This window comes from Dermacentor variabilis, chromosome 5 (assembly GCF_050947875.1).
Source record: "Dermacentor variabilis isolate Ectoservices chromosome 5, ASM5094787v1, whole genome shotgun sequence".
Lineage (NCBI taxonomy): Eukaryota > Metazoa > Arthropoda > Arachnida > Ixodida > Ixodidae > Dermacentor > Dermacentor variabilis.
In genome coordinates, this window is record NC_134572.1 from 45,754,811 (window position 1) to 45,779,544 (window position 24,734).

At 44.8% G+C, this 24,734-nt stretch overlaps 2 protein-coding genes across 4 annotated transcripts in view; one reads left to right on the forward strand and one right to left on the reverse strand.

Annotated features, from left to right (window-relative positions):
- The window catches only part of LOC142582506 (condensin-2 complex subunit G2-like), a 111,541-nt gene extending 109,252 nt beyond the window's left edge, over nucleotides 1-2,289 (forward strand). For both annotated transcript variants that reach the window (XM_075692314.1, XM_075692316.1), the window contains one exon: nucleotides 943-2,289. In XM_075692314.1, the coding sequence (XP_075548429.1) occupies nucleotides 943-1,190 (248 nt within the window). In that variant the 3' untranslated portion in view covers nucleotides 1,191-2,289. The remainder of the gene's footprint in view (nucleotides 1-942) is intronic.
- A 2,438-nt stretch (nucleotides 2,290-4,727) lies between these two features.
- On the reverse strand, nucleotides 4,728-24,664 carry Naxe (NAD(P)HX epimerase). Of its 2 annotated transcripts, none has more exons than XM_075692329.1 (4): nucleotides 24,357-24,664; nucleotides 14,219-14,435; nucleotides 13,155-13,413; nucleotides 4,728-11,689 (listed from the first exon to the last, which is right to left on the reverse strand). In XM_075692329.1, exons 1-4 carry the CDS (start codon nucleotides 24,479-24,481, stop codon nucleotides 11,469-11,471), a joined length of 822 nt encoding a protein of 273 aa, XP_075548444.1. In that variant the 5' UTR covers nucleotides 24,482-24,664; the 3' UTR covers nucleotides 4,728-11,468. The 2 variants fall into 2 exon arrangements, with proteins under 2 accessions (XP_075548444.1, XP_075548443.1); XM_075692328.1 differs by lacking the exon at nucleotides 24,357-24,664 and adding an exon at nucleotides 15,307-15,813.
- Between the last annotated feature and the right edge of the window lie 70 nt (nucleotides 24,665-24,734).

Consider the following 24,734-nt stretch of genomic DNA (forward strand, 5'->3'; position numbering starts at 1 on the left):
TCAGAAAAACGGCCGCCATTGTGCAACACATACTATACCCTTGCACATTTTCCTCGCAAAAAAATCTGGTGGGCCTTAATTTCTACTTTGTTTAGGAGCTTTGTCATTTGTTTTTTTTTGTTTTTTTTAACTTTGTACACATTGAAAGCTGGCGCACATTTTATTCGGGAGCTCGTTACTTGGGGAAATGCTGCTCAACAAATCAGTAATGTGTTTTCAATTTTTTTTCTGCATCCTGTTTAATTCGACCCATCGTATAAGTCAATCAATTTTGTTGCTCCTGTCACAGTCGAAGTAATGGATGTCGACTGTATATACTTAAAGTTGCAAATGGAAAGAAACGTCTGTTCTGCTGTAGATGATACCTTGCGAGATCCTGCATTCTTTATTTCTCTGAAATATTTTCCTGCAATGAAACAAAAAAATTTAAGATTTGGTTTATTGTATAGTATAATGATTCATTATATTGGTAATATATCAGTTTTGCCTAATTTAGGCAAAATTTTCAAATGTCCTTTGACTGATTGTTTCTCAAACAGCTGTATTCCGAAGAAGTCTAGTGTGCAGCAAATCTTTATTCAAACAAAGCAACTTTGTTACAATAATCTCTTTATTGAAAGCTTTTCAAGATTACAGCTGCTGCAATTTTGACACTGCAATACAGCATCACAATGTTTAGCAAGATACTGATTACAACCATGCACACGACACTTGTTCACCGAAAATGTTCACACATTCCCTATTAAAGAATGACTTCCGTATTTCACTGGAGCAGTAAGACCTCGCAATGTGATTACGCATTGCGTGGGGAAAAAAAAAAAGTAATATGGACGGTACTCCTTTAGAAACTTGCAGACCTTATTTTATGGGCTTTTCACTGCTGTTGACCAGTTGTGAATGCTAATATGTGAAACAAGGCACTGCCTCTGTTTTTGAACACAGAAGTGGACTCCATCAAGGAGGACATTGCCCTGATACCTCCAGTCATGAAGAAGTTCATGAGGATCTTCGTGGAAAACGAGCAGCAGATGTCCACCATTACTGCCCTCTTGGAAAAGTTTGACTGCGATGAACATGGCAAGAAAAATTCCAGCCGTCGGTCGCAAAGGAGCTCGAAGGGCATTTCTGAAACAAACGCAACCACTAGTACTGGATCAATGGTTGCGTCAGATGGCGAGGGCTCCAAATAACCCGCCACATCGCCAAACTTCTTTTGCATCATTTTTTATTCTTTTAAATCTGCACTTTCTTGGGCCTGTATATATCCATACACACATGTATATACACCTGTATATTCAAAACGAGCATATTTTTATACTGCACACTTAGTTGCTGGAAATGTTTTTAGATTTTCTTTTTTTTTTATTTATTTATGCTTGCACATTTATATACAATTTACATCAGATTGCATCCCTTGCAAGACCGGGCCAGTTAGTATATTCCAGTACTTCTAGTGTGCAAGAAAGAACATGGACACAGAAAGCTTGAGGCAAACATAAGCACTGACTTTTACATACTGTGTATAAAAGTTGGAACTTAACATTTGTGTTCATCTGGTGCCTTCTGTGTTTTCATTTCTTCTAGTGTCCTAGAAGCGCAGTAAGTGTAGGTAGCATCATTCGTGCCTTGCTAAGTCTCGCGAGGTGGAAATGTAGGGCTGCATTGTGTATGGTTTGGGATTTGGACATGCCAATTTTGTGCATGACCTTGCCAACTAGGTATGTAAACTCTAAGTTGTTGAATTGGTAGGTTTGCATTGTAATGTTTCACACTGTAAATTCAGCAGTTTTGAATTTTAATTTAAGCCACTTTAATCAGAGGTTTACACATGTACTGTAATTTTATTGCTGAATCTTTATTTACAAACCGACCATATTTACTCGGATGTAACGAGGGACAACTTTCGAGCGACATTTTTTTTTTTTTTTTTAAAGTTTTGTGTAACATGACATGTTGGAAAAAGAAATATAATTATTCAAGGAAACGAGTGCTCTTCACTTATCATTGTTGCTGTCTGAGGAGGAGGCAAAGGTTTTCTTGGGTGGTATTGAGCAATCGCTTTCAGAAATAGTTACTTTTGCAAAATTTTGCGTGACCTGGCACCAGACACGTTTGCAACAGTTTCTGGTGCTCTGCCAAACTCGCTAGCTTCGCACAGTGCCAAGACGCGCTGTCGGCCCTATACTTCGAGGAGTTCGGTGCCAAGTCTCGCGAAATTAATACTGTCTCTGAAAGTGATAACTCTAGAATAAAGTAGTCTTTCGTGCCATCAAGCTTGTTTGAGATTGAGCACTTAAAAAAAATATGCGCGACCATTTTGTGTGTGTGGGGGGGGGGGGGGGGCGTCGAACCAGGCCATGACGAGGTCCACAGAGCCCTTTTGATCGGCCTCCCGCTGGCCTCGCCATTTGCGCATTGTGGACTCGTTAACGTTGAGCCGCCGATCTGCAGCTGAGTTTCCCTGCTCCTTGGCCATCAAAATTGCTAATCTCTCAAAGCTGGCGTCACACTGAACATGCTGCGTCGCCATAATGTTGCGAATGTGCGGAATCAGTGTGAAAGGCCACAAGGTACTTACTGCAGCACCGTACAGTCGCAAGCACAGTGAAAATGTAGTTGGATTGAACACAGAACAAGTTTTGACTCCAGTCAACTTGCCTATGGATTGGATCCAGATCTACAGGTTGCTAATGTAGTGCTCAAAGCGGGATTTAGAGTGTTTCTTCTAAACTGGTCAATGTTGCTGTTATTCAAATGTAACATGAGTGTCAACATTAAGCAAGAAAAAACTTGTTACAATCGAGTAAATATTGTAATTATAGTGATGTGTGGACTATTATTGTATAGACAAGCTAAAGAGTTTCTATCTGTAAATAAATGACTTTGGGTCTTTATAAAACAAGTGTGTTATTTGCACCATTGAATGTAGACATCACGTTGAGTACAGTGAACTCTGTATCAACGAAACTCGGACAGAAATCCTGGATAAACGTAAGTGCAGCATAAATTGTACAATCGTACCATCAGCTCTGTATGGCTGCCCAAAGTCAGTGTTAACAAACTTGTGTTAAATAGAACGCCTTTTTGTGAACTCTAGTTAAACGTCACCTTAACCGAAACTATCGTCTACCTCATCTACGTGTGGAGCAGGAAATGTCCGACAAACGTGAAATGATGATGCTATAAATAGCGAAAAAAAAAAGAAATAACTCTGGCTGGCATTTTAGATGAACTTAAGCAAGTAAAGATGTCAAATTTACAGCTAAGTTTCCATCACGAGGACTTCGCTATGGAAGTAATAAACCTGAAGCGAAAAGCACTACATACTACGTAGGATCTTGCAGTCAGGCTCCTACTACCACTTGGAAAGAGACCTTAGATGATGCCCTTGTTACCAGCTCTGAGGAGACTTGAAAATATTGTTTGTGAAGTACCTGGCAAAGACAGATTCTTTTGACGCAGGCATCAATGTTGCTGTTACAGTGCATGTTCCCGTTTTGACCGTAGGGCAAGAAATGCAGTTGCACTAGCTTGAACAAGATGACTGTGCACAATTGAGAGTCCTTTCATGCGTGAACACAACCTTACGCTAAAGGAGGTACAATATAAGCAGAGCACAGCAGTATTTTTTTTTTTTGTTCCCCACAGTAACATTAAAACATGTGGATGCCTTTTGAATAAAACAAGCAATCCATCAGTAAGAAGCTAAAGGGTTGTTTTAGCAGAGACCAGCAACTTAAGTTCAAATAAGTAAAAGGAAGAAAAGCAGTCTTTCCACTTCACTGCCAGACTTCACACCTTCCACAAACAAATGACTTGCACGAATTTTACTTCTCTAAAGGAGATTTTTTGCTCACACCTGTGAATGTTCACTTGAACAAATGCTGCACAAGATACTCTGCAGCTTACTGCACATTATATTTTGCGGCTCATGGCATTATAGGTGAAACCATTTTGTTTTATAGAACCACAAGCATAAATACAGGAAAGAAATTGAGCAGAACCCATCTGGGGATGATTGTCAAAGCCAAGTTGAGCAGCGATAGCTCTTGGGTAGATCTGCTGAGATATGCTAATGGACACTTATAATTTAGTTATACTGGTTAATGCTGCGAGACATGTTGGTGCTGTGAAAACAGGGGGAAGTCAGGAGATGGAAATTCAAGACGACGAGCAAAACGAGAAGGTGAAAGCAGGAGCCAACGCTTTGACAGGTGGACTTGTCTTCTTCAAGGCCTTGAAGAAAAATCTGCTTGTCAAAAACGTTGGCTCCTGTTTTCACCTTGTTTTGCTCATCATGTTGGTGCTGTGGCATTTGGACATTGAACGCACTTGGGAGGTAGTCTTCAGCCTCGCCGTGCAGTGGGACGAGTGTTACATATGTATTCATTTCCTCTGCACATACGGTTATGCCGTCAGATATGCTGTGGCCAGCGTGTCGTGAAGAATTGTGCGTGCTGCAAAGTGCTTTCCTTTGGATACTGCGTTCACATGACAATACTCCAGTATAGCGCCTTGCGTTTGACGGAGAAATGCTGTGTGTAGTGTACTGCGGAATGCCTGTTCTGCGGTCTTTCGCCACCCAAAGTAGGCTGCAGGTGGCCAATCCAGCACATCTGTATATGTTTATGTATATCCGGGATATGATGCTGATGCCGCCAGAACTGCTTGAACATTGGCAAGCAAAAATGTTACAAAGTTATGCCTACAAGCACATACACGAAAAGTGCCAATGTGAGAGCTTTTATTCTTCCTTTTTTGCTGCACATATAAGCATGATGGAAGGAAGTGTAAAAATCATAAAGATGTCAGTCATCTCCAATTATAATTCTGCCCAAGGTTTTTTTTTTTTTTCCGTACATTGAGCAGTGCTAACACTTCTATTTGGCTGAGGGTTACATGAGGTGCCAAAGAAGCTTGGCATAGAGATGGAGAAGTCAGTCAAGGTAGCAGACATGTAAAAATATTAAAAGTGCAGCTGCCAATGACACATTATTAAGGACACATTACAAGCTGAGAAGTGGGGATAAAAACTTATCCAGCAATCACAGACACATGCGGACCATGCGGGAGAGAAGTTGCAACAGGTGTTTGGCAAAATTGTGGCTACTTCCTATATTGATACTAGCACTGTCAAGACAGTGTATCCTTGCTTCAAAACAAAGGAACTGGTACAACTTCATGGTATAAGTGGACAGTGACATGCACATCCTGGCAACATTTAACACATTAACTGTATCATTAGTTGCTTGTAATCATAGGCAGACCAAGTAGTAGTAATTAGTCCACTCATTGAAACTTTGAAGTTTGAGTCTGAATGTCGAGCCAAGTTCATGTGGGTGCTACTTAAAGTGTAAGCCCAGGTCGACATGAGTGATTGACAAGTTACCATCATTTGTTTGTACAAGTCTGGGCAGTTTTGTTTGTACTGTCTACCTATGCCTGCAGTTTGTTTGCACTGGATATCCTTACTGCGCAGCAGCAAGTATGTAAATCTGTTGCAATGTACATCTGTCCTGGCCTGCACTGCAAAAATCATCTTTGAGAAATTTTTGATTGTTGAAAAGGAAACTGAATCTAGTTGAAACTAGCACAAAGAATCTTAAGATGCCGTGATTTGCACAGGAACTGAAACTTAAGCAAGGCGCTCCCATGATGAGTGTGCTTTATAAATATTACATCTACTGCAGGCCTATTGAAGACCAAATTTTAGAGAGCACTGACTGTGCACTGCTTGTTTATGTTAATTTCTTACTGCCAGATTCTGACACCAGTTGAATTATTCTGGTAACTACACTTGAAGATAACAAAATCTGAAAAATATTGGGCCTGCATGTTCCTGGTGTTTGTTGTGTGCATGCCACCACCTGCTCGTTGTACACCTGTGAGTAAAAGTATATGGACCGCAGATTCTCCTGAAAACACTGAATTTGAATTTCTTCGTAATTCAGATGCACAAACTAAAATTTACAAGTGCACTGGGGTGTTTGCAATGCAAAGCTGGACTGCAGTCGTGAATTTCAAGTTTCATTCATAGACGGAGAAGAAAATTGACTTTATTGCAGGATCCCTGATCCATGTGCTTTTGCTCAGGGGAGTGCATGCGAAATAGCCCAACTCTAGTACAGACAACAGCATGTTTTAATTTTGACTCTGCCACTCAACTACAAGTTCCAGATGCATTACTGCACACTACAGATTGTAAAACTGTTAATTCTGTACGTGGCTTCTGTGCTAACCAGCCAGTGATAAACACAAGGAAAAGTGTTAGAAGTAGGCCTACATATGGGCATTGTCATTGGGTGATGCAAATGGGATTATAATCTATACACACAGACCTCCAGTTATGACATCAATGATAATTTAACCAGACATACAAGCAGTAAGCATCAGGTTTTTAAATTTGGAAGCTCTTCCAAGTCAACACTACATACTGTATTGTGTGCAATTGAAATGACAAAATTCTGTCTTGGCCCTACTAGTGTAGGCACGTCTGCTTCTCCTACTTCGCTTAGGTAAGCAACAGAGTGCTCAGCTGCATCCTAAAACATGCACTGTGCTCAAGAGCACTTGAAAAATGTAAAAACTGCTGTTGTTGCTCGAGGCTTCCTGGCTGTCCGCTGCAATGGTCAGCTCATCGCTACTCCACACAGCAAGTGATGCCATTCTTACAGTGCTACAATAAAGGCACAGCAGCAAAGACTTTTCTTTTTCTCAAGATTGCTATACATCTCTACTGAATACAGCACCTATGCTATTGCATTTTTGAGCTGTAAGACTAAGCAGTCCTTATGCGAGGCAGCTGATGCATGTTCCTGTTAGCACTGCTTTGCATAGCAAACATTTCCAAATAGTTCTGCCTCCCTGTGTGTTTGCACAGTAGTGTGTCGATCATATAGCTTCAGAAAATGTCCACATATAAAGGGAAATGAAACTTACTCCATTTGTAGCACGCATAACTAGCCAGCACTCGTAACAGCCTAAAATTTTCTACATAGACACGCCTACGTCAAGGCACTTATGCCCTGTGCCCTGCTTTCTTCACTTTAGAATGTGGCATTTCTACAACGTTTTAAGCCGTAGTTAAAATACTGCAACATCAAATCCTTGCACAGAAGGTTCATGTAGCTCCAAGTAATTTATTAGCATAAACATTACTTATTTATTTATTTATTTGTTTATTTGCACAAGTTTCTACACGGCATCAGCTACATGTTGAAGAATGTTTTCATGTGTCTAAACCTGTTCAGAATTCTAGCAATTACCCAGACCTTGTGCTCCATGCATTTTAAGCAGTGTTTGAAGTAATCCCATTTTCACTGTATTATACATTGCACTCTTGAATTGCTATTAGAGTGATAAGGACATTACCTAGAAAAGCACTCACTAAAGCATGAAAGTGACAAGCCAATAACAGCGTGTGACCTTTTAACTATGCCTAGGGCACCGAGAGCTCACACATTTCCTTTAGAATGATGCTAAGCATTGCCATATCAGAGTTGAGCACATATGGCTTCCTATTTCAGTAGTGCTGCACACAACTATGCTGCATGTACATGAAACATTTTACAGCATTGAGCCTGTTAAGCTGTATTCATGCATCACATGTAAGTGTGAAGTTATATGTCCTGCTCAGACTAGTATCCTAAAAGACAGAGAAATGCAGCAAATCACAACAATGCTAAATTCCTATACTTCTATTAAGTAGACAGAAAAATAAAAGCGCAACCTAATAACTGCAGACTTTACAAAATGTGTCAATTGCAATAAAATCTGACTTACGTGACACACTCTGTAAATGGCAAATTCAAAAACCACACTTCTAGAACCTATATTTACTGCAGATCTGTGCTGATGAGCATACTCTACTTTTGCAAGTTTCACATAGCCATTTGGCCTACGTTTTCGAGCCAAAAAAAAAAAAAATGGATTGTGCACATACAAAGCCTGTACACCTACAATGGAAGTAGCTACAGTATACACCAAGCAGTCCATAGTGAGAAAATACTCTTCATTTTTCTCAGCACAAAGGTAAGGACAGTGTCCTGGTGACAGTAATTACAGTGTGCACGCTTGTCTGCAAAAGCTAGGCATTGCACAGCCTTTGTCAAAAGTTTCAAGGACGATGCGCCTGACTAGACTCTTGACTGGGCTGTACATTGGGGCTTGTATAGGATCGTCATTAACACTCCACAAACTGCTTATCGCTCTGCCAGGCTTCTGATGTGCCACAGGAGTACAGCAACAGAACCTGGCAACAGACCTTTATGCTTATAAAGTGGCTGTGAAACCTTTGATAAAAGTTGTACATTAAGATCTGTGCACTAAGCACAGGCTTCATACATTTGTGCTTGAGCATGGCAGCCTGCCTGGTTGTCGAAATTTGGCAATGGTTACCAAGACAAGTGCATTGACCACACCAACTGTCCACTGAGAATATAAACGACTTTCCATAAAAACGTGTGAATAAAAGTAATGAAAAAAAAAAGTGCTCACCCACCAGTATACAGACTGAAGTTCCATGTGCATGCACACGCATGTGCTGTAGGCCTTGCATCAAAATGAGGCACATATGCGATAGTAATATTTGGCATTCTAAATTGGGCTGCAACCACCTGATGGGCCTCGAGTAGCGAAGCTCTCACCATGGCTTAATGTAAGCACTGATTAGTCTTTTGGGTCACACCACTTAGCATATCGGGTCTGATGTCTACCAACTTAGGCACCACAGCTTGCTTATCTGTATAATGGGCAACACAGAAAGCACTTACAATTTATGCAAAGTTATCAACATGCATCACATCACAAACAAACAAGGAAGAGGTCAAGGCAAAGTTCATATTGTGGCATGTGTTAAACACAATGAAAAACAATTTTTAGAAGAGCAGGAAATTTTAAATGCCTTCCCACAGCTCACCTTTACAAACATTGTGTACAACAAGCGCCTATTCAGAGTGCAGCAACTGCTTTGAACTTTCAAAGAATTTTTGTAACAAACATGCAGAAAAGGATACACACAATACAATCATTACACCAGTGCCATGCCTCTGTGGCCAGCCTGTAAGTTATTTATATGCTTGGCTTAAGGCTGAGCAAAATTACAACACACCACTGGCACAAACAGTAACATGACTGCACAGTAGTTTGCCTTGGGTATAAGATAAACCAATGTACAGTCATCTTCAAAGGTTCCTAAGTCAACCAAGGCATGACTGGCACTGACTCCAGATGTTGCACTGAGGACCATATTGTGTGATGATTGCTGTAAAGCTTAGGAAGCCATTGTCCTCCACAACTTTTAAGTGCGGTGTCCCAAGAGCTTGATCACATGTCCCAACTGTAACCCTCATTGAATACTGTTGGCTGAAGAGGTTTACAGAGCACAGTACCTGTGAGACAGCTGGATTTACACAAATCCTGTGCATATAGCCTGGCACTGAAAATTAGGGTTTGCAGTAGTATGTGCCAACAATGCAGTTCCCCATTCATTTAGGACACCTCATGGCCAAACTTGGCAGATATTGAGCTTTTTCTTAAAACCTATGCCCCATAAACTTTCAAGGCTGACTGTATAGTCACTGTTGCTAATTTTTTTGGTACCGTACACAAGAAGAGGCAAGACTGGGCTGTGTACAATAACCTCTGCAGAACTACTTTCTCTCTGAAGCCACAGACATTGACCTCGACAGCACTCCCCACTACTGAGCTACAGAGCACTGGGCATGCAATTAGAAACCTGTTGTAGAACCCAGTGGCAGTTCTTGTCATTCGCAGCAGTGGCTGTGAAACTCTTGGAGAAAACTGTACATTTTGGCTCAGAAACCTCCGAAAATAATTGCTCATTACATTGAATAGCTCATATAACATGCCTTCAGAGTTCTCTCTCTGTTCTTTTTATTTTTTTTCCTCGTGCTAGCTTACGCCTAACTCTATGAAAGGACTTCGGTACAGAGAGTCTTGTTCACTGGCACCAAACACATGACTAAGACAGCAAAGTTCAGTGAAACTGAAGAATGCATGAAATTCAATCATTTACATGAGATTTAATCATTCAATGATGGACCTTTCTAGGTGGCCCTTTCAATGGGAAGGATTATACAGTGCTAATGTTTAGTCTACCCTACCTGCTCTTTCTTGCACATAGCAGCACACAAGTACATACCAGCTCTCATCAATATTGCCAAATGACTTGTGGTACAGGTGTGTAACTGCTGAAACTTTGTTGGTCTTGCGCAGAGTGCAGCTGGGCTCATTTGACACAGTGAATAAGCTCACTGCTAAAACTGCACCAGCTGTGCACAAACTTTCTTTAGTAAGGCAAAACAATTATCTCAACAACTTTTCTCATTTACATGCGGACAGCAAAGACTCTGCTGCTCCAAATTCAACAACTTGGATTGGCTACCTCCTTACTCATGTCACAAACAGACACACATCTCTGCTTGTTGATTAATGAAACTGCCCAGGTACAACTTGACACAGCGAATCTCTCAAAACGGCCATTGCTGAGAGCTCAATGGCACCAAAGGTTGAAACAGTAAGACAGTGCAATGTTGACAGTAAATAGCCTTTTCTAAACTTTGCGCAGTCAGTATAGGCAACAACATGCACACTTAATACAGGAAGTCTGCAAAAATTGATCATCAGCAAGGAAAAACATTTGCCTGATGCTACTTGGCTGCAAATGTACACTGTGCTTGTGTTTTGCTTGCCTACAATATCAAACTACTCAAGCATGACTTTGCTTGTAGAGTAAAAAATGCACACTTTAGCAGTCGCGTCACAAAAGCCATTTCTCAGTCATGTGGTGAGCCCTCTGTAGCACTCCTGGTGCCCTAAAGCCTTTGAGCATGACAGTGAGAGTTCTTATAACTTTCTACAGCACTCTGGCACTGAGAATGCAATAGTGGACCCACTACATGGCTTGAAATGAGCATAGCTAAGTGTAAAGCATAGCTAAATGATTTCAGCTGAAAACATGGACCAGGACAACAGGACACTCCAGCAACTCGCAACAAAGCATTTACTGCACGCATTGATGCATGACATAGTTATGGGCTTGACAAACTCTGTGCTCTCAGTGTGTTCTGCTGTGTTATGTTTCAATGCACTGTACAGATGTTCATCTGGCATTCACCTGAGCATAGCACATTTCCTGTCTCGTTGTCCTTATCTATGTTTTCTGCCAAAGTCGTCTTATGCTGTGCAACCAACCAGGTCAGACACAAACCATTCTCACATGTACAACATGCACTGAACCACACTGATGAATGTTATGACAGAAATTGCATGCATGGTCAGTTAATTCCAACGGTTCAATACAAGTGTTACAGCTGAATGAGGAAGTGGTTACTGCAAGGAACCATTATGCAATGTTCAGCTCTTAAAACTCCTGAGCCCAAAGAGAAGAAATAACAATAGATGGAGCAAGGGTTGCCCAATTGCTGTTTCAGTGAGTGGCAGAGGCCTCACGAGGAGGTTGGCGGTGTGAGGAGGAGGCAACACTCAGTGCCTGGGTAGGGTGGCAGGTTGAGCTCATACTTTGCGGCCAACGCAGGTGGCACAAAGCGGCCTCCTAGCCAGTGCCATCGGCCTTTGAAGTTGCGGCTGCACAGTTTTGGTGCTGTCAAGGACACCAAGCACTCTGGCTGCAGGGCCTCTGTGTCGCCTCCATTCTCCACGTCCCAGCCTAAATGTCAAGAGAATACAGTCAACCATTAATATAATGAATCACAGCTATACTGAATACTACAATGAAGTGAATCTTAAATGTTTCTTACCGATATCAGCATGTGAAGAATATATAGTTATTATGAATTGTGAATATTGGATATAACAGAGGTATTTTAGTGATTGGTACAACTTTGTTATAATGAGGTTTGCCTGTAAATATTTTAACCGTTATTGTTTGTTTGGTGTTTTCTTCTACTTTTTATTTTATTGCTGGTTAGGTTCCAGATAAGTGTGCAATGTTTAAATTGGGAACACGATCCGACAGACCTTTTCGTAAACTCTCAACGATTAATTGTTGTTCACTCTGTCGCAGTATGATTTACACAACAATGCTTACTGTGAATACACAGGCAAATTGACTGTTTCTTAAAGGGGACACTCCAGCACTCTTTAAACACAGTAATAAAATGTTCGCAATCTGTAGATAATGCTGCCGTGAACCTTCCCACAAATGTTATTCTGCTGCATGCAACAAGTAGCCCACAATATAGCATAATGAATCGCTCAATCTCACTTGGTGCTTTCAAGGCCCCCCTCTATAATGTCCTGTCCATGACGGCATAGACCAGTGCACTACAGCTCATAGACACCAACCATTGGACAACTATGCAGTGTGTATCAGCAAACTTTAGCCAGAGTTTAAAAATGTGTCAATGCAGTCTAAGACGACGCGACCAATTGCATGTTGCTCACTTTTGTATGCAGTGTGTCATGCTATTTTTTTATTTTGTGTAATTAGATAATTAGTCAAGATTAATTAACCAACTTCTGAAGCAACGAAGCTAGGAAAAAAATTCCAATTAGAAAGTCGAAGAGTGGTTTGCAAAACGTTTCTGTCTAAAATAAACAGTTTCTGTCTTTCTATCTATTAAGTGTTAGTGCTTTTCAGCTTATTGCGGATGCGCGCGAAATAAAAAAAAAACACCACGTGACATGCCCACTTGCGTGTTGTGATTGCACTGCTCCTAAGCATTCTGCGCATAAACGAACATAGCATTTAGTTGGGTGTTCTGCCGCTATGTCTGCTTATCGCTATCATGAACCACTGCGAGGGAAGCACATCGCCTTTATTTAGTTTTATTTTGTGATGGAGACCAAAAGAAAATAGAATCGTGCTACCGGCACAGAACATGAGCGCAATCGAGGTGTACTCTGCATATATATCAAAGAAATTGATTTACTGATTGACTGACATAGTATGCACCCCACTGCATTTGTTGTGTTACTTAAGTAGGCAATGTGGGCTGCATTTCTGGCACTATATTATGATATATGGACCACCGGTAAAGCTGAGAGGTGTGGCACAGTGTCACATACTAAAGTGATTAAGGATGACTTTCATAGAAGCACATGTAGTATTGACTGCTAAATCATTTATAGCTCAAAACACTGCACATGTGTCTAAGAGCACTGACGCTCACCTGAGGGAATATCAACGCTGACCACTGGGATCTTCACTTTCTTGATCTTCTCAAGCACATCTGCAAACTCTGGCCGCACAGGAGGCTTGAAGCTAAACCCAAACAGGGCATCCACAACTACATTGTAGGAGTCTGCAATGAGCTGCGAGTCTGGAAGGAAGGACAGGAATGGCACCTCCATCTCCTGGCACTGCTTGGTCAGGCTCTGAAACAGAGGCTTGTTGGACTGCTTTGGGTAGAACACTGATGGTTCATAACCCTGCATAAATCAAGAATGAAAGAAAGAAGAGGGTAGTTGATGCAAAACCTTTGCCAAGATGCAAAATAAGCCATGTTCATTTTATGTGCCCACATTTGCATTCTGCCATTTTTGTGGCTATTGTCAATTGTATCGTACCTAGGTGGTTTCATATGCAGCAACTTCATCACTGTTTTACTTGACTAGTGAGCTTGGTAGAATGTTGTCTGACATAAGCATATCATAAAAGTCAAGGCACACATCAAGCATGTTACTGGCAAATTTCGGTTTCCTTGGCATACCACAGTATCCCTGCCACCAGGCTGGGAGGCAATAGTATAGCAACATTAGACGCTGCCATCCTAAATGCTCCACATAACTTTGATCTTCCATTTAACATCAGCTGCTTTAACTGAGCGATTAACCAATTGGTCGAACTAATCCATAAATACATTTTAATGCTTCAGAGCTGCACATGGTTTCTGTGAGGCACCACAAAGTGAAGAACTCAGAAATTATTTGAATCAGTGGCTCCTTCTGACACAGCAAATCTACAGTTAGCCTATGAGAGAGGCCACAATCAAGGTTCTACATTAAATCTGGCCACATGGTACCTTTAACATTCACTAAAATCTTACTTCATGTGCATTTTTGTATGTTGCCTACCAGGGTGTGTCTATGGCAACTGGAAATCAAGCCTTCATTTTTGGCCACAAAACACTGCGGCTTATCAGAACTAAACCAACATTCTTTCGAGGTCACTGTGGCAAACAGAAGTGTTACTATCCATACGAAGCAGAAGAAAAACGAGAGAGAGGAAGCTCACAAAAAGCTTGAGATGCCTGGCACAAACGAGCCCATCACCACCGTTGTTGCCAGGTCCACAGCAGACAAGCACGGTGGCGCCTTTGGTCATAGTCGCCTTAGGGTAGGACTTTGCGACTGCAGTGGCTACACTGAGGCCCGCCAGCTCCATGAGCTGGTCCAAACTGTATGCATACTCCGAGAAGAGCTCTTGGTCGATCTTGATGGCCTCCTCCTGGCTGTACATGAACATATATGTACGTACACATGTATAAGAGAACATGCTCGGATGCGTCACAACATGAACCATTTGTGAATCACTGGGCATCCTCTCATGAAAAACCAGATACAGTAGAACTCCACCGAGACTGCAGACATAGCAGCCGGGAAAGCGTATTACGCGCATGTACAAAATGTGTCGTTGGTGTTAGTGGAACGCGGCGCATCAGCGAGGTTATACTGTACATGTATGCGTATGAGAAAGTCGTAGCTTTTGGAAAAGCTTGAAAAAGCCACATCACTGCATCCATAACAGCACTTCAACATACACAAGCACTAGAGGGGATAACTCATTTATTGTGTTTCTATAGAATCGGGACGGTCAACGCAAATGGTTATATGTGTTTAGACAATGAATGAAAATGTGCGAGTAAACAGCTGTTAACTTGTGTCACAAACATGCACAGGTGATAACAAAGCGGTATACGTTAACGTTGCGAATACTGCGATACTCCATATAAAGTTTTTTAAATTATTTTTAGCAAGAGTGATGGTTATGGCACATGAAAACCACACTGGCGTCGCAGGGCAAAGCAGAAGGCGATGACGAACACTACGAAACAGCCAAGCACAGCAAAATGCCCCGCTAAAGCGTGCTTCCCCGCATTACGGGTACTGCTGCAGCGATGCCGAACGCAAAGGCGCACTCGCCAGTTTTGAGAGAAGCGAAGAGGCATCGCGTGGCGACTAGCCGAAAGGAAGAAAATCAACTGGGGTCGCTTAATGGCCAGGTGCTACCATTCCCAGTTAAAACGCGAGAACGCCGCGCGCGCTACCGCAGAAGGCAGTGTCCGGGCGCGGCGCAACAACCACAGCTCGCGTGCTCTCTACCTGATGTAGTGCATCTTCTCCAAGTACTGGGCAATGTTGGCGTCGGCGACGATGTGCGGCTCGGATCGGTCCACGCTGACGCTCTTGGGACGGCGCCGGAACGAGAAGCGCATCGGCTTCTTCTCACTTTTCTCCATGGTCGCCGGTATAAACACAGCGAGCCAAGAACAGGTCTCGCGGTTTAAACCGTGGCCGTTGGACGGGAGGTATCGCTAAACTGGCGGCGCCGCAAACAGCGAGACTGTTCTTCCCACGCACGCACCCTCGGTCGTCGTTCGCCACGCCACACCCACGCACGCGCGCGCGCGCTCACACTCGCCTGCACCGCGCGCCTTGCTGACGGTCACACGGCGGCGCGATTCGAGCGGCCGCTACCGCGCCTCCCAGCCAACAACGTCGCCCACACGCCGAACGCTTCATTCTCCCTTCATCCAGCAGCTTGCGTCCTTTCGACGTTGGGGCGAGGGAGCCGGACGCGCAGGAACCGTCGATCTATCGTTTTCTGCGACTCCTTTTCGGCGTCGTCTCGCCTTGAGAGGAGGAGCAGCTGAGCGTGGTGTTGAAATTAGGCAGAAAGGGAGAGATATCGGGGGGGGGGGGGTAGAAAGGATGCTCTCAGGCTTCTCTACGATGAAGGAAGGTAGGACGGACGGTGGGACACGAAACAGTGGGCGGCTCGTAAAACCGAGCACAACCGCTGGCACAACTGCTGAGAAAACTGCCAGGAGGCGATGTTTCTCGGGAAGGACGGGGAACGGGGGGAGAGGCTGAGGGAAAGAGAGAGGCGGAAATAAAGGTCCCACTCTTCTGCGCCTGCTTCCCTTGCGAAACCTCGGCGGAGCAGTGCTCCTGGCGAGTTCACGTATACTCATTAATCTTCGAGAGCAACGCCGAAAAGAGAAGTGAAGGGTTAGAGAACGTGACCGTCGAAAGGGAGTCGCGAGGGAGAAACTGCGGCGACAACTGCGAGCACGAAAGTTAAGCGAGCGCCTCGCAAAGTTAACTAGGTGAACAAGCGCTGTGGAGAGACGAAACCTTTATTTTTAACGAGCCCCCAGTCGCCGCTGTTGTTTCAACATTCAGTAGAGCGACTGCTGCGGAGGTTCGAGGGTGAATAGGGCGCTGAGATCTCTGGGCACTACAGTTTCGCATATTATTTTCGGCCAATGGTCGCAATGGTCGCGGACTCTTGTGGCACCCCAGTCTTCCAGGTGAATTTTTTTCACGACGTATACATGGCTCACACGAATTCAGAAACACTGCTGCAAAGCAAGCGCTCCCCACGTGTGACGAAAATTAAGTAAACTAAACATAAAACTCGCCCGGTTCGAAGGGGCGAAGCCACGAGCCGCATTATCCGTCGAATGAGATCCTAACGTTATGAGAGGGCCGTATAGTCAGCCCGGACCCTCGGGGGCTGCACTTAAATTTCCATAGCTGCAATGAAGATGAAAAAAGCTGCGCACGTTAATTTTTTTACTTTGAGGCAGCTCCCAATTGAAAATGAAGGCGCTGGAAATTCGAAACATCAACCGCGGTATAAGCTGTGCCCGACGGCCAGGTGCCGTCGATTCAAACTGCTCAGCGTATCCCTTCGCCAACGCAAAAAAAAAAAAGGAGAGAGAGAGAGAGAGAGAGAGAGGCGGTCACAGCATCTTCGTTTCACAAAGCGCAGGTCGTGCAGCAACTGTCACAACGATCCGTCGCACCACGGCGCCCCCGCCGTCTGCGTGCGCCCGAGTGGCGCCACGAAGCGTCGGCGGCTGGTTCAACCTGCGCGCACCCGGCGCTTGGCAATCGATCGCGCGCGCGGCCGCCACCGTTCTGGTGGTCCGCAGAAAAACGATGGTGCGGCGCCAGTCGGAATATCGGCACCGAATTCACCCCCTTTTTCTCCCCGCGGCAAACTGGACGTCGCAGAAACTTCTCCATCAAGGGAACACTAAGGTCCCTCAATAATTATAGAGGGACCTTAGGGAAAACGGAAACGTCGCGCCGCCTTGCGGCAGAAGCTTGCGTCTCTGTCGGCGGGACTAAAACGCTTCTGGTAACTGTGCCAGCGGCAGACGCGAGAGAACAGTCCTCACGGAACTGAATCATATGCTAGTGGCTTGGTTTGCAGCCACCAATATACTTTTCTTTTTCTCCGTGCTTCCAAGATCTTTCACACACCATGATCCGAATTTAAGGAAGCGGAAATATATCTTACGTTAGGTTATAAATTCGTGGTAGGTTAGTTACGCACGAAATCCCAAGAAAGCCGCCAGAGCAGCAGGGGAATTTAACTGTCTTTTCTTCTAAACATTTAAAACGCCATGTGGCACCATCTATACACCCTCATACGAAAAGAGAGGGCGAGAAGACGGATTGGTGTGCCGAGGAGGAGATGAACATCGTGGAAGACTGGATTTCACTTTCAAAATCGTGCCGCTAAAAATAAATCGACATTCGCATGCGGTGCGGAGCACGCCCCTAGAACGATCAAGACCCGAAAATGAACCACGGAGTGGTGCGCCGGGGCGTATTTTCCGCGGCGTTTCCGCGGCCGAAGGTGCGCCTCTGCCGCTGCATGCGCTTTCCCGACCAGCCCAGCAGCACTGCGGGCAACCGCGCGGTGCCGTCCCGGCGGCGCTTGACCCAAGGAGCAGCAAGTAGGGGAAGCCGGCGAATAGGGGCCAATGGCAAGCGGCAAGAAAACTGAGGAGAGATCGGGGGATCACGCCAGGATCCTGAATATATACGTGGGGAGGAAAGGAACGCTCTGCAGACTCTCCTGGTTTCTCTCTCTCGGATGTCGGCAGCGGCGCGAGGATGGGGTGCCGGATCTGAGGGCCGCCGCGCCACCTATACGACAACGGCGGGGGCAACGGACGAAATCGAAGAGACCGCGAAGGCCATAAAAAGGGAGCTCGTCTTCTCTATAACGGCTCGGATGCGGAGGCAGTGTTTTCGCGTGCGCGTGAGAGAGAAGGCAGGGTGCAGCGTATATATATACACCGCGCGCGTCGACCGGAGCGACGATAAGCCGGCTCGACACAGCGGTCGCGTGGGCGTCGTAAATTATTGTAAGTGAGCCCGGCGTAAGAGTCACATAGCTTTCGAAGTGTGTTTACGCGTCTACACACACACACACACACGCACACTTGTGCGCGCGAGACTTGGAGATGAGTGAACGGATGAGTGAGCGAGTGATTACAAAGTTTTTTGTCGCATCCGGGCCCTGCTGGCTCCCGATTATTCCGGAGTAAAAAAAATCACTGAAGCATTTGGCGAGCCATACGGCCCGGTATCTCTTCCTTTGCAGAAATTATTCGCGATGCATGGCGCGCAGGGCGCGGGCGATTCCATTACGCACGCACACACCACACAAGCGTGGCCTTTCGCTCGAACTATCCCCCCCCCCCCCCCCCCCCAGACCGCTTCGCTCCTCCCATTCGGTACTTCCAAAAGGCCAGCAGTATTCTACAAGGGGTTCGTTATTTATTAGTGGTTCCCTGGCGCTGCATACTTGCGTCCCCAGCAATTTTCGCTCCATAATAGCCGAGCGGTGTCACAAAGGAACGCCCCCGCACAAGCGTGGGCATCAGGAGGCCAGCCATGCATGGCTCCAAGCTCCGCGCATGACTTCTTAACGGAGACCACGGCCGACGATTTTATGTTTACTACGGCAATACTATACTGCGGGCGCCGGTGAAGCGTAGTTTAGCAACACTCGCGCGCTGCAGGAAAGGAAGAGAGGGAGAGAGATCTATTGAGCGGTTTGCTGGTCTACGTTCGCGCTCACCAGAATGGTAGATAAATGTTCTAGAAGGCTGGGAAAAATGTACAAAAACCTGTTATCTCGAATCAGCTCTTGATGCACTGAAATTCTGTTTTCGCGCTTTTCTTGCTCCTCCCCCCCCCCCCTTTTCTTTTGTTTAAAGCTATAGCCGTCGACTCCCATAATTACGATACGAATCTTCAATTCCTCAAGAGCGCCACGAAGAATTATTTGTCGTTTTCTTTGACTCTTGAGGCTCCGCAGCGTAATTACTGCAGGTCGACAGCTAGCCAATAAAGAAATAAATACGAGGCAAACATTTTCTGTCAACACTTCTTCAGGAAGATGGACACGTTTCTGTTAAGCTAGGGCGAAACTCCTCAACGAGATTTCATTACATATATAGTATACAGGGTGTCCCAGCTAACTTTAGCCAGAGTTAAAAAATATGTGAATGCCACATAGCTGGACAGAACTAAGGTAATGTTGTTTGCCGTCACTTGGTAATACTCAGATTATTATTATTTTGCATTTCGCCTTATTACATAATTAGTATTAATTGATTAATCAACTTCTCAAATATTATAATTAGATGAAAAGTTTCAATTAGAAAATTGTAGAGCAACATGAAAAAATTTCCGGCACAGATTTCTTCTGCTCAATACGTGCTGAAAACGACACGAACGACACAGAAAAGATACACGGTCGTCCGTGTCGTTTCGCGCTGTGAATAGCTTTCAGTATGGATTAACAACATGCCCAATGTACCATCTTTTTGATCAGAACGTGCTACATAAGTGTTTTTCCGAGGGTGAAACAAGCCCGCGAATACACGCAAAGCGCCTCGAGCGGCCAGTCGCGCGGCAATTTTGCATACATTCGCGGGCTTCTTTCACGCTCGGAAAGGCGCCTTTATGGAGCACGTCAGTCCTTCAAGGTATAGTGTATTCAAAGCTTTGGTGTCGAAACGAGTGCGAGTCCTTATGTTTAGATAAGTTCAGTCTTTTTTTTTTCTTTTAGAAAACAATGCAGTTCTTTACCGATAAAAAATAAACTAGGCCCTAGCATGCAGACGTCGTCGATATCCATGACGTCACGGCGAACTGGCGCGGGAACTTCAAGGTGGAGTCGCCACCCGCATTTCGTTCTTCTGCCTTTCCTGGCTTATCAATCCTTCTCTCAAGGTAAGACTGGCTTCTGATAATATAAAAGGGTAATTTACTAATACATATTACATAATTTTTTTTTGTTCAGTGTCTAAGTTTGCTTTGGTTTTCCTTTAGTGATGGCGCACGCCCACTGCGAGATTAATTGGCCTAGCATGACGGAATTATAAAAGAAGTTTAGTTCTTACTACCGAGGTTTGCGTTGTGCTACATGACATATATTTTACAACGTACGCTTAGTGCGCAGCTATTAGGCGTCTTTTCATGCGTTGAGCGTCGGCGTGCCTCGTCCTCCCTCAGCGTAACCGGGCGAACGGGCACACCGAACGATGAAAAAGCGAATGCGGAGCGCAGCCGCGAATGAAAGAAGGCGAGAGGTTGAAAGCGGAGGAGGAGGGTGCAGCGGAAACATCAGGAGGAAAGCGGAGGAAGCAACCTCGAAGCACCACTAGATGGTGCTCACATTCGCGCATCCGTAAGGCCCCTTGAACTACGTAAAGTAGCGACACTCTGCACTTCCGCCTTCACTCCTCGTTTCTCCTTTCTTTCACGCTCCCTCCTCGACCGTGGCGCAGCCTACAGTGCTCGAGCGTAGCAACGGCGCCAACATGCGCTCCTCGCCACTCCGTAGACGCTTCTCGAGCAACAATGGCGCTGATGCATGGCGCGAGGGCCCACGTGATGCTATTAGGCCAATAGCCACGCGGCGTCCGCCACGGCCAGAGCGCACGAGGAGGTGGCGGCATTCCTCAAAGCGTGCCGCTACTTTACGAAGTTAAAGGGGCTTCAAGCGTCCGCGACACCGGCCGTGCGTGGGAAAGAAAAAACAACAACCAGAAAGCTCGCCTTCGCGCATAGCGTTCGCCGCAAGCGTTTCCCGGTAATGCTTCCCGCGGTAACATTACGGCTTTTTTTTAATTATGGGGTTTTGTGTGCCAAAACCACTTTCTGATTATGAGGCACGCCGTAGTGGAGGACTCCGGAAATTTCGACCACCTGGGGTTCTTTAACGTGCACCTAAATCTAAGTACACGGGTGTTTTCACATTTCGCCCCCATCGAAATGCGGCCGCCGTGGCCGGGATTCGATCCCGCGATCTCGTGCTCAGCAGCCCAACACCATAACATTACGGTTGCGTATACGCTACAGTTGCCGGGAAGTCGCGGCTCTGCCATTCGGTGCGATGCCTCAATATATGACGAAATGGCAACAGGTATAGAGCTGCGCTCAAATTTCGCATTGGGGAATATTGTAATGGTCGGTGGATTTTTTTAGCGACAGACCAAAGGAGTGAGCGACAACATGATGTACTAAGAATATAGCAAGAGTATCACTTTGAAACAAATGAAAATTCCTCGACAGCTGAACAAGCATGCCATTTGACAGCGTCAGAGAGGAATCTCCCAGATAGAATATCACAAATTAAAAAGAAAGGACCAATCCATGTTCTCGAAACAGTATTTCTAAAATATATTGCCTTAAAGATGAGAAACGGCGACAGCATAAAAAGAAAAAACAATTGTGCAGGAACCATCAACGATGTTTGTCAATGCAAGCGAATAGCCTTACGCTTTAGGAATGCTATTCGCTTTATTAAATGAATAATCCTCGCCCTCGAAATGGGTTCTCACAGCCCAGGGTGGTAGCGAACCGCCACCACTGCAGACAATTAAATTCTGGGATTTTACGTGCCAAAACCAGGATATGATTATGAGGCACACCGTAGCGGTGGTCTCCGGATTAATTCTGACCACGTGGGGTAATTTAAACTGTACCCAATGCAGGGTGCACGAGTGTTTTTGCATTTCACTCCCATCAATATGCGGCCGCTGCGGCTGGGATTAGATCCCGCGCCCTCGGGCTTTCGCAACCCAACGCCAAAGCCACTATGCAACCACGGCGGATCTGCATACAATGGATGTACTCGAACAAATGCAGCACACAATTTTCTGTATTCCCCAAAAAACACACAGGAGCCTTCCTTGTACTGGTTGCACAAGTCCGCTCTTATGGCTTGGTGGTGGCCAGTGTGCTTCTGCCAAATGCGGGTATGGGTGGATGGGGTTCATACGTGACTAAATATTTGTTGCACTGCTGGCAACATTCTACATCAAATGCACTTCATTTATTACACATTGAAGCAGAAGATGCGACCATAACTTTACAGACACAAAATCGGAAATTACAAGATCATGAAAATTTGGACTTGTTGATCTATGATCATTGAGTTTCGATGACCATGATTGCGCTGTGTGTGTCGTCTTGTCCTTTTTTTGTGGTCCTTCCCTCTCTGCTATAAAACGTGATAACCAGATATTACAGCAAATTGTAAAATATATATAGCCATCCGCAGCGCCCACGCGCAGCCCGTAGCCCACCGTATCACGCTGTTGTTCACGAGACATTTCGAGAAGACCACAAATGCTACCCGCCGCGGTGACTCAGCGTTCTGCTGCTGAACATGAGGTCGCTCGTTGGAGTCGCGGAGGCCGTTATTACTTGCTGTACAGTTTTAGTCTGCCATCTGCAGAGGCTCCGCGAGGCCACCACAGCCAGTGACGGCAGCTAAGTGACGCCAGCAACAGTGTCCTGTCATTGGTCGTGGAACACCAATAACTTTACCTAACGTGACGACTAGGGTTACTGTATAGGCTCCCTTAGTGACGACTGCGTAAGCAGCTGCTGCGACACAGTTTCCTTTATCGTTTCGAAGTCCTGACACACAAATATTTCACCTAAAGGGACTGGACGGAAAGTGCTAAGGCAGTCGCAAAAAGCAATTTTATTGCTTCAAACACCAGTCAATCAGCTGCGTGCACCTTTTCAAACAATGTACCTCTGAGAATTTCATGGATTGGTGCAAAAGAGGAGTGTGTGCAGTCTCCACTTTGCTTGCCTTTCATTGACACATGCTCACAAGCCTGTTGACAGATGCAAGGCACACACGTTCTCATATGCCTAAATTTCGTTTCTGTTACACCATGGTTTGTGCCAATATGTTCCGACAAGGTCGGATACATACCTGAAGCAAAAATATACTGCAAAGCTGAACTTTGGGACAACCGAAGTGTGGTGGGAACAACTCGGCTACGTATGTTATGCCAGTGCCTCCTCAAAAAAAAAAAAAGTATTAAAAATTAAAGACAAGTATCACCATAAGCAATCCTATTAACATACAATTATAGTAAACAGACCTTTACATGATCTGTGGCAGAAGCACTGTAATTACTAAAGCCTCGCTGTCTCAATAGTGACTGAGTGTGCACCTATATTGGCGTTCGTACGTGTACACGTGCATGTTATACATACGTATATACACACATATATGAGCATTAGCTTCACTGCTTTCACGCTTACGATGTGAGCAACGTCAGCGCTACAATCAAACTTCCAGTGGGCGTGTAGTAGGATGGGGGGTGCAAGCCCTAAGAATTTGCTTTACTGTACTACTTGCGCTACTTGCAGCGTTTGTCCTGTGTTCTCATCCTTGATCGTGACGGTGTTCGTGCGCGCTATGTATCATATATCAAACCAACTAGCCTGTCAGCATATTTTACTAGCTGCATTACAGGTTTTACATGGATACAAAGTATGAAAGGGCACACGCTAACTTGCCAACGCTCACTTGTAGGACGACAAATATTTTTTTAGTGCACATCAGTCTTGCACTGAAGCATGACTAAAAAGCCAAATATTGCAACGCGTATCTACTTAATTTAGATTTTTTTCCTCTGCTATGCATCTGCACGGACAAATAATCCTGTTGCATTTACAACATACCTTATGCGTGGTGTCATGACTGAAGAGAATATGCAAATACATGTGCAGTGTCTTCTATATAGCGCCACATTGCCACCAACTATCCCAACGCGCGTACACTTTTCAAATGATAAAGGCGCGGTAAACAGCGTCGAGTTGTAACTTACACATCACAATAGGCAAAAGGTAACAAAAATAGTTCACTGACAGCGGCTAGTTTGCGTTAACGGCCCCTGCGATTGTCTTGGTTTCTAATTGCTCGTAAAAACAAACTTGTGCGCGCAGTGCTTGGGCACAATTTTTCGAGCTGTCATTTATCGCATGCCAAGTTCATCAACAAATCAAAACATATTGGACCTATTTACCTTAGAAACTTCACTTTCGTGCTCATCTTTCGAGCGACGTTCGAGCTTACAGCAAACCGGCAGGAATGTTTCCCGAGTTGGAAAGAGGCTACAAGCTGCACAGTTTTCAAGATGCTCATGCACATTTAGCAGCTTGCTGCCTTGACGTCACTAAGCGGTTTCCAGATCGGACAGTCAACTCAATGACTATCTCGGACCGTCACTTTAGCTGCTGGCTAAAATTTACGGACGCACAAGAACCATACACGTTTAACCATTAGTTTAACCAAACACGCACGCCCAAAAGTGCAATAATTCCGGCAGCAAACCGAGCGATTGCAGCGACGTTACCCTTTGCTGTGTGATAATACAAAGCGTTATGCGCAATAGTTCTAAATT

Bases quoted from the DNA above. Each gene is read 5' to 3' on its own strand.
- Naxe (XM_075692328.1), bottom strand. From the start codon at position 15,443: ATGGAGAAAAGTGAGAAGAAGCCGATGCGCTTCTCGTTCCGGCGCCGT. The intron at 14,436-15,306 runs GTAGAGAGCACG...GTTCATGTACAG, and splicing joins GAGAAGATGCACTACATCAG to CCAGGAGGAGGCCATCAAGA. The intron at 11,690-13,154 runs GTGAGCGTCAGT...CTTGACATTTAG, and splicing joins CAGCGTTGATATTCCCTCAG to GCTGGGACGTGGAGAATGGA.